This window comes from Cephus cinctus, unplaced genomic scaffold (assembly GCF_000341935.2).
Source record: "Cephus cinctus unplaced genomic scaffold, Ccin1 Ccin1_scaffold2768, whole genome shotgun sequence".
Classification (NCBI taxonomy): domain Eukaryota; kingdom Metazoa; phylum Arthropoda; class Insecta; order Hymenoptera; family Cephidae; genus Cephus; species Cephus cinctus.
The window spans coordinates 1-10,016 of NW_014334371.1; the positions used below are offsets into that span (position 1 = coordinate 1).

At 39.9% G+C, this 10,016-nt stretch overlaps 1 protein-coding gene across 1 annotated transcript; it reads left to right on the forward strand.

The window, feature by feature from the left end:
* Positions 1 to 293: 293 nt before the first annotated feature.
* Positions 294 to 9,984, forward strand: LOC107274348. The gene is made up of 17 exons (XM_025091601.1): positions 294 to 467; positions 540 to 652; positions 747 to 929; positions 1,014 to 1,224; positions 1,314 to 1,528; positions 1,614 to 1,799; positions 1,880 to 2,015; positions 2,973 to 3,104; positions 3,259 to 3,393; positions 4,868 to 5,109; positions 5,206 to 5,388; positions 5,473 to 5,683; positions 5,772 to 5,986; positions 6,073 to 6,258; positions 6,340 to 6,475; positions 8,129 to 8,288; positions 9,351 to 9,984. Coding segments are annotated over exons 1-17 (2,658 nt in total). The 5' UTR covers positions 294 to 466; the 3' UTR covers positions 9,364 to 9,984.
* The last annotated feature ends 32 nt before the right edge of the window (positions 9,985 to 10,016 follow it).

Sequence of the window (10,016 nt, forward strand, 5' to 3'; positions counted from 1 at the left end):
GACTTTACGACTTTACGACAGTATAGAATATTAGAATTTCAAACGTTATTAAGTTCATTCGGTCTACAAGTGTCATCCAGTTGTCATATCGAGTCTCAGGTAATAATTTCTATTAATTAAGATTATCTAGCAGTTTCATATGCCTTAAAAGCAGATACAATATTTCAGTTACAATTACACATGTGACAGGTCATAACGTATATGTATCTGATGTCAACTGAGGCTATAGGGTTAAATAAAATGTGATTAATCTTGTTGAGATTACATATTTTTAAAACTCTGATCATACCACTTATTACGTTGTTTATCGACTCGTATGAAGGAGATGAAGAGTGTTCCGTATGGTATCCTTGACAATGGCAATGAAAGTGGAACGACCGTGCCTGTACTACCTATAAATATACGGATGACGTCATGCGCTTGAAACTAGCATGAAATACGTGGTAGAACGGCAGGATAGGACGGCAGTAAGGATTTCTCTTCATCCAGTATCTTCACTCGTGGTATTTCAGTAGGACTACATCTCATCTTTCTGGCAGTGCTGTGCGCCTTCCTGGTGACGTATACGAGTTCAGGAAAAACAATGGGTTCAATCAGTCCTCTGTCAGTAATAGCGAACGCCAGTAACTCTTTCGGCAGCGACTTCTTTAAAGTAAATATTAAAATGTCAAACTCCACTGCGGGAGATTCTACCTGGAAGTGATTTGTGAAATTAATTAATTAATTAAACTATTTTTGTTTATTAGCGATTAGTGCAGGAGAAATCTGGCAATATAATATGTTCTCCATTAAGCGTCAATATCGTATTGGCTATGTCGGCCTATGGTGCCCGTGGAAACACTGCTCACCAGATGAGGCAAACTTTGAGGCTTCCTGAGGAAGACGCTACAGGTCAAAGTGGCTATGATTCTCTTATCACTACCTTGAATGTATGCATTGGAATTAGATGTAGCGCGACATTTTTTGGTCAAACTATAATTTGATATTTATTAAATACGTCGTTTTATTTGTAGGCTGTTAAGAATGTGGATTTACGAGTTGCTAATAAAATCTTTATCGCTAAGGCGTTCGAGGTAAAGCGCGAATACGCGGCTATTACTAAAAACACTTTCCACTCGGAATGCGAGAAAATAGACGTTTCAAATTCAGCAGCTGCTGCAGCTACTATCAACTCATGGTGTGCTAATAATACGAATAATCGTATAAAAGATCTGATCAGTCCTGGTTAGTTTAATAGAGTGATTTTTGTCTGATAAATATTTATTCCTACATTGTCAGTTAGTTATTTAATTTTCCACTTTCTCTAATTGTAGATGCTATCAACGATTTGACTAGATTGGTACTGGTGAATGCTGTTTACTTCAAGGGCGACTGGAAAGTTAAATTCGATAATAAGCTCACCAAGGACCAACCCTTCCATATCAATTCAAATACAGTTAAGCAAGTGCCGACTATGACAAGCACTTCCGTGTATTTGTACGGTCAGCTTGATAATCTTGATGCCAGGTTCATTGAACTTCCCTATAAGGTATATTTGCATGGGATAGTCCTTGGTTTCGTTACGTTTTTGTTATTGTCGAAAATTTCATGTAACCTTTAATTTTTCGTTTCAGGGCAATGAGCTGAGTATGGTTATAATCGTGCCTAACGAGATTGAAGGACTTCAGCGCATTGAAAACAATATTCATGAGGTCGATTTCAGTCGGTTACCACAGTTAGGTCGCAAGCAGCAAGTGATCCTTTACCTGCCAAAGTTCAAAATTGAGACAACCATCGATCTCAATGATTTACTGAAACAGGTAAATTGAGCATAGATGTAAACAGGGATATTTTTACTAATATAAAAATGACATTCCGTGATCCGCAAATGATCTTTCAGATGGGCATGACTGAGATGTTCACGGATGCCGCCAATTTCTCAGGCATCTCCGATATCCCTGTTAAGGTGAGCAAGGTCGTCCAGAAAGCCTTCGTCGAGGTGAATGAAGAAGGCAGCGAAGCTGCTGCAGCTACCCGTAAGTGACATTCACTTGGAATATGAATGTCATTTTCTTCTAGTCTTTTCTGTCATACCTCATCCTTACACCTATTTACATTCCATCTGCCCCCTTTTTTATGAGCCTCTAAGATCTTCGACGAAGCTATTCTCTTCATCTTCTTTTTTGTCTTGTGAACTTCACTCATCTATGTTGGAAGATCCGCCAGTAGGGTTCGTGTCTTCGATGGAATTTTCTTTGCTCTTTTTCTTTTCTTTTCTGTGTTCTATTTCTCTTTACTTATGGGAAAAATTATCAAAGTTTCTGTAGCTTTTCTTTTTCGCTTTCTTGCTTATTATTAATGAGCTTGCTCGTGTACGCCACCCTTCTAGAATGAGTCGGAATACGTTTATCGGAACGGTAACGCTTGTGGACTGTCTGAAAACGGCACTTTCTGAATTTTGAGAAATCCAAAAAGTACTTCCTGTTACCCTTATATTTAATTCTTTTGATTTTTCACATTTTATTGAAGAATATATCATTTCATTATACGTTTCCTTCAAGGCGAACCACGCTCCTCTTCTTGTACTACCAAGTCTGGTTATGCCCACGTCTCCATTTCTCTTAATTTTCTTTCTCCGTAATCCCAGCCAAGGAAGATAAGTAGGGAAATGCTAGAAGTGTAAAGTGAATCATGACCACGGACTTTTATACAGATCTGTGCACATAGGCGAAAAGTGCGTGACAATATGGTGGCCACTGCCGCAAGAGGCGTTGTAAGAGCCTAACAGGCTTTTTCGACACTAGCGCTTCCGGGCTAAACCAGAAAAATCGGCCACATTAGCGGTCACAGATAAGACGTTGTGGGGGTAGGGAAGTGTCCAGTCCTGTATACAAAACCGTGATCATGACAAAGGATCAGAGCGAGGTTCGATACTCCTCCAAGATGATTCGCATTAATCTTTCGTACTAATGGTTGTTAACTGATTTTGGCAGGCTGCATCAGGATACTGTGTTCAGGTGCAAGGTCGTCGCCAAGGCCGCTCATACTCCAGGTAGACCGTCCATTCTTGGCGATGATCAAACTGGGCGATATTGTACTATTCACGGCCAGGATCCAGAAACTCTAGAGAAATTGTAGAGTGCTTGACTGAACGAGAACTAATCCAAAACCAGAAAAAGAAATAAAGAACAAAAGTAACTCAATATGACGCAGGTATAACTAACTCTCAGATAGGAAAGAGAAAGAGACAGAGTCAAGAATTTGCTGTTTCATTTTCAGGTTTGAAGAAGGTGATAAAAAGAAATGTTTGGCCGCCATCAGGTACCACAGTGAGGGTCGATCGTCCCTTCTACTATGCGATCATTCAGCATCATCAAGATTCAAATATCAAACAGACCCCTGACCTCTTCCACGGTTAGCTGCGTGTTCCCGCGTCTTCATTAAGAACGAATTGAACTTTGTTTAGTTTTATTAGAGTTTCTCTTGCGTGTTCCTATTGAGTGCCGTTTTGCAAAACTTAGTTAGGTTCTTGAAATGTTTGCTCTTTGAGAAATGAGATCGAGTCTTCCTCCATTTCTTAATCTGCATGGCATCCTTATTGACAAGCCTATAGCTAAACTGGATTATCCATCTGTCCTGTGGAATTCTTGAGAGCCGATTGCAAGTCTCTAATCTATCATAACAGTATGCTACGATCAAAGGATTCTCATGAATTAGTCAGTTGTCTTGGCATCCCTTTGGTTAACCTGAGGAATCCTTTCTCTTTAAAGTAATTCCCTACTGACTGCTATTTCATTTTACTGGACACAACTTATTAGACAATTTATGTTGTGTCATAGTTATATCAAGTAGAAAAAGGAAATGTTAATGACTTGTGGTTTTAGTGTCCTGTGGTTTTTGTTTTTATTTGTATTTTAGCTATGATACTTGCTGATAGGGCATCGGTGGAACCAAGTGATAGCCAGATGATGATTGATGGTCCATTTCACTATCCTCTTCCGAAGATACTTGCACAATCCTGAATTGAAAATAATTATTTTCAAATTTCGCGCTTTAGCACAGTAAGACTAGCAAGGAAAGATGTGCTACCCAACTATGGTACCCAACCCCTAATCATTTCCGGTCAGGTGATTTTACTTTCTCCCTTGTAATTTTTTACTTTATTATCATTGACTCTTTTTATTCGGCGATCTGAATCGGTCAGTTAATACTGATCTAAAGGAATAGACAAATAATAGACATTTCTACTTGCAAGAAATATTTGTGATTGGTCAATTCCTTTAGATCAGTATTAACTAAACCGGTTTAATGGCGCTGTGTAAACGTAGTCTATGTAGTTTTCATCGATAAAATACACAGGAAAGGCGTATGGAGTACTCCATACCCTCCATACACATTTCTCCGGCTCTGGGTGGGATAATACGGCCACGGGAACCCGCATGGTCTCCGGCGCTCGCTAGGTTACGCCATAAACAGTCAGACCGCCAGTCATCGCGCATAACGAGGAAACCTCAAACGAACGACACAGCCATCCGTCTCTCGCCGCGCCCGAGTTACTCTGTACTACGTTTACACATTCAATTTCATCCATTTATTATTATCTCTAATGAACGTATTTTCGAAACATGAACATACTGTAACAACCGAATGTAACATTAACGTAAACCTAAACATAAACATAAGTCCTATTACTCCCTAAATAAACCTTAATTTTTTCCTAACCGTTACAGGAACTTTAGATATCTTATGGACTTCAATTTAGATACTGATAATATATTCTGGGTGTCCTGTGGTTATCAAATGCTGTGTGGGATAGTATCCTTGGCAATGGCAATGAAAGTGGAACGACCGTGACTGTACTGTCTATAAAAATACGGATGACGTCACGCGCTTGAGATTAGTATAAAATACGTGGCGGCTGGCAGAACGGCAAGATACAACAACAGTAAAGATTTCTCGTCACCCAATATCTTCACTCGTGGTGATTCAGTAGGACTATATATCATCGGTCTGTCAGTGCTGTGCGTGTTCCTGGTGACGTATACGCGTGCAGGAAAAATTATGGCTTCAAACAGTCCTCTGTCAGTAATAGCGAACGCCAGTAACTCTTTCGGCAGCGACTTCTTTAAAGTAAATATTAAAATGTCAGACTACACTGCGAGAGCTTCTACCTGGAAGCGATATATGAAATTAATTAATGAATTAAACTCTTTTTTTATTTATTAGCGCTTGGTGCAGGAGAAATCTGGCAATATAATATGTTCTCCATTAAGCGTCAATATCGTATTGGCTATGTCGACCTATGGTGCCCGTGGAAACACTGCTCACCAGATGAGGCAAACTTTGAGGCTCCCTGAGGAAGACGCTACAGGTCAAAGTGGCTATGATTCTCTTATCGCTACCTTGAATGTATGCATTGGAATTAGATGTAGCGCGACATTTTTTGGTCAAACTATAATTTGATATTTATTAAATATCTCGTTTTATTTGTAGGACGTTAAGAATGTGAATTTGCGAGTTGCAAATAAAATCTTTATCGCTAAGGCGTTCGAGGTAAAGCGCGAATACGCGGCTATTACTAAAAACACTTTCCACTCGGAATGCGAGAAAATAGACGTTTCAAATCCAACAGCTGCTGCAGCTACTATCAACTCTTGGTGTGCAAATAATACGAATGATCGTATAAAAGATCTGCTCAGTTCCGGTTAGTTTAATAAATTCATTTTTTCTGATAAATATTTATCCCTACATTGTCAGTTGGTTATTTAATTTTCCACTTTTTCTAAATGCAGATGCTATCGACGATTCTACTGGCTTGGTACTGGTGAATGCTGTTTACTTCAAGGGCGACTGGAAAGCTAAATTCCATAATCATCTCACCAGTGATGAACCCTTCTATATCAATTCAAATACAGTTAAGCACGTGCCGACTATGAGGAACACTGCGGACTATTTTTACGGTTATCTTGATAATCTTCATGCCAGTTTCATTGAACTTCCCTATAAGGTGTATTTGCATCTGATAGTTATTGGTTTTGTAGCGTTCTTCTTTTTGGTCGAAAATTTCAGATAACCTTTATTTTTTCGTTCCAGGCCAATGAACTCAGTATGGTTATAATTGTGCCTAACGAGATTGAAGGGCTTCAGCGCATTGTGAACAATATTCATGAGGTCGATTTCAGTCTGTTACCACAATTAGGTTACAATCAGAAAGTGATCCTTTACTTACCAAAGTTCAAAATTGAAACAACCATCGAACTCAATGATTTACTGCAAAAGGTAAATTGACCATTGACGTAAATAAGAATTTTGTTATTGATCTAAAAGTTTATAGTCCGCGATCCGCAAATGATCTTTCAGATGGGCATGACTGAGATGTTCACGGATGCCGCCAATTTCTCAGGCATTTCCGATATCCCTCTTAAGGTGAGCAAGGTCGTCCAGAAAGCCTTCATCGAAGTAAACGAAGAAGGCAGCATAGCTGCTGCAGCTACCGGTAAGTGACATTCACTTGGAATACATATGTCATTTTCTTCTATTCTTTTCTGTCACTCCTCATCCGTACATCTATTTATCTTCCATCTTCCTCCTGTTTTGTGAGCCTGTGAGTCGATCGGCGAAACTATTCTCTTCATTTTCTTTTTAATCCTATGAACTTCACTTATCTGTGTTCGAAGATCCGCTACTAGGGTTCGTGCCTGCAATGGAATTTTCTTTGCTCTTTTTTTTTCTTTTCTGTATTCTATCTCTCTTTACTTATGGGGAGAATTATCGAAGGCTCTGCAGGTTGAAAATTCAGTATGCAAAGTTTCTGTAGCTTTTCTCTTTCGATTTTGTGGTGTCTACTAATGAGCTTGTTCGTGTGCGCCACCCTTCTACAATGAGTCGGAATACGTTTGTCGGAATAATAACGCGTGTGGACTGTTTCGACAGGGCACCTTTTTAGAAATCCATAAGGTAGTTCCTGTTTCCCTTATATTTAATGCTTTTTATTTTTCACATTTTATTGAAGAATATATCATTTCATTATTCGTTTCCTTCAAGGCGAACCACGCTCCTCTTCTTGTACTACCAAGTCTGGTTATGCCCACGTCTCCATTTCTCTTAACTTTCTTTCTGCGTTATCTCAGCCAAGGAAGATAAGTAAGGAAATAGTAGAAGTGTAAAATGAATCATGACAAAAGATAAGAGCGGCGTTCGATACTCCTCCAAGATGATTCCCATAAATCTTTCGAACTAATGGTCGTTAATTGATTTTGGCAGGTTACAGGATGTATCTGGGTTCATTGGACGTGTCGCCGCAATTTCCAGTCGACTTCCGGGTAGACCGTCCATTCTTGGCGATGATCAAACTGCGCAATATTGTACTATTCACTGCCAGGATCCTGAACCTCTAGGGAAATTGTAGAGGGCTTGACTGAACGAGGACTAATCCAAAACCATAAAAGGAAATAGGAAACAAAAATAACTCTATATGACACAGGTATAACTAACTCTGAGATAGGGAGAAGAAAGAGACGGAATCAAAATTTACTATTTCATTTTCAGGCTTGAATATGGTGATATCAAGAGGAAATGTTCGGCCGCCATGAAATACCACAATTAGGGTCGATCGTCCCTTCTACTATGCGACCATTGAGCATCATCAAGATTCAAACATCGAACAGACCCTTGACCTCTTCTACGGTTACCTGCGTGTTCCTGCGTCTTCATTAAGAACGAATTGAACTTTATTTAGTTTTATTAGAGTTTCTCTTGTGTTTGCTCCTTGGAGATGAGCTTCCGCCATTTCTTAATCTGCAGTATTCTCAATATGCATGGCATCCTTATTGTCAAGGCTATAGATAAAGTGGATTATCCCTCTGTCCTGTGGAATTCTTGAGAGCCGATTGCAAGTCTCTAATCTATCATAACAGTATGCTACGATCAAAGGATTCTCATGAATTAGTCAGTTGTCTTGGCATCCCTTTGGTTAACCTGAGGAATCCTTCGTCTCTAAAGCAATTCCATACTGACTGTATCATCATTTTACTAGACACAACTCATTGGAGAGTTGATGAGCATGTTGTGTCATGTTTATATCAAGTAAAACCTGTGAGTGACTTGCGATTTTAGTGTCTTGTAGTTTTTGTTTTTATTTGTATTTTAGCTATGATGCTTGCTGATAGGGCATCGGTGGAACCAAGTGATAGCCAGATTATGATTGATGGTCCATTTCACTATGCGATCATTCAGCATCATCAGTATTCAAGTACCGGACAAATCCTAACCCTTTTCCGAGGATACTTGCACAATCCTGAATCATCTCTGTAAGCTTCACACTTTGATGATGAAACCTCCAATAATTATTTTCAAATTCCGCGCTTTAGCACAGTAAGACTAGCAAGGAAAGATGTGCTACCCAACTATGGTACCCAACCCCTAATCATTTCCGGTCAGGTGATTTTACTTTCTCCCTTATAATTTTTTACTTTCTTATCATTGACTCTTTTTACTCGGCGATCTGAATCGGTCAGTTAATACTGATCTACATGAATAGACAAATAATAGACATTTCTACTTGCAAGAAATATTTGTGATTGGTCAATTCCTTTAGATCAGTATTAACTAAACCGGTTTAATGGCGCTGTGTAAACGTAGTCAATGTAGTTTTCATCGATACAATACACAGGAAAGGCGAGAACAAAGTTAACGGAAAAAAACGCTTTTTTCTATATATTGTAACGTTCCGACCTTATACCCACCTATCCTTTATCCTTTTTCCTTCCCAATTATCATTCTCGATGATGGATACGTCAAGAGCCCCACATAAGAGTGCATAGCGCACTGTGGATGTGTATAACAGTATCTGAGAGAACTCCTCAAATCCTAGAATTCCTCAATAATCCTATCGACCTCTCACAGCGACGCCGATAAAGGAAAGAGGATATAGGACCTTTAATTCTCTAATATTGCATAACTCCCTTGAATCTAGTCACAGCGACAGTCATGAAGATACAATATTAGAAATTATTACCTTTAACATTCCTAGAATCCTAAAGACAGTCTACAGACTGAAATCAAAACAAACAAGTGCCCAGACGCTATAAGCCGGCACGCGCCAAATACAATAGAAATACCAGTAAGCCGGTACTTGAAGAAACCGGTAATCCAATTAGTCAAATCAAATAATCAAATCAAAATAGTAGATCCAAAAAGTGACGTTAACACCTCGGGTGGATAAAAATCGTTATCCCCACTAGTTTTAACGTATTCCTACCAAGGATATAAGCAGCGGCTTCCTCGATAGGAATTCAGATATAAGCAGCGGCTTCCTCGATAGGATCATCAGTCGATCACTCGATTCACTCGATTCAGTCGTGTCTTTCTAGACGAATCAACTAGACACTTGTACACCACTAGACGACAGGAAGCAAGAGAAGCTATAAAAAGTTCAATTATTAAGAAACCTGCAGCAGCGCTCCAAAACTCACATCACAAAAAAACCCTTCCGAAGTGAAGATACAGCGAACCGGGGTCATTGTGACCAGCGGTGGGTTCTGATTGTTCCCGCTGGACCACGGTCTTCGGACGCATTGTGCACTCTGCTGTATTGTGGCCACAGCTCCTTCATTCCCTAAAGTGAATGGTTCAGCGAACGGAGATCATTGTGATCATCTGTGGGTCCTGAATCCTCACTCTCCACACCTCAGCTACATCACAGTCTTCGGACGCATTGTGCACTCTGCTGTATTGTGGCCACAGCTCGTTCCCTCCCTAAAGTGAATGGTTCAGCGAACGGAGATCATTGTGTTCATCTGTGGGTTCTGAATCTTTACTGCTATCACTGCCCGCTGTGTCGCAGTCTTCGGATGCATTGTGCACTCTGCTGTATTGTGGTGATAGCACTCTCATCCCCCACCCCAAAGATAATTGACTCGGCGAACGGGGATCATCGTGATCACCTGTAGGTCCCGAAACATTATCGTCCTAACCTGCAACTGGACCACGGTCTTCGGACGCATTGTGCAATCTGCTGTATCGTGGTTCCAGCTACC

Excerpts from the sequence above, each read along its gene's own strand:
- LOC107274348 (XM_025091601.1), top strand. Across the intron at positions 1,529-1,613 it reads TCATTGAACTTCCCTATAAG|GGCAATGAGCTGAGTATGGT; the intron begins GTATATTTGCAT and ends TTTTCGTTTCAG. Across the intron at positions 6,476-8,128 it reads CATAGCTGCTGCAGCTACCG|CTATGATGCTTGCTGATAGG; the intron begins GTAAGTGACATT and ends TTTGTATTTTAG.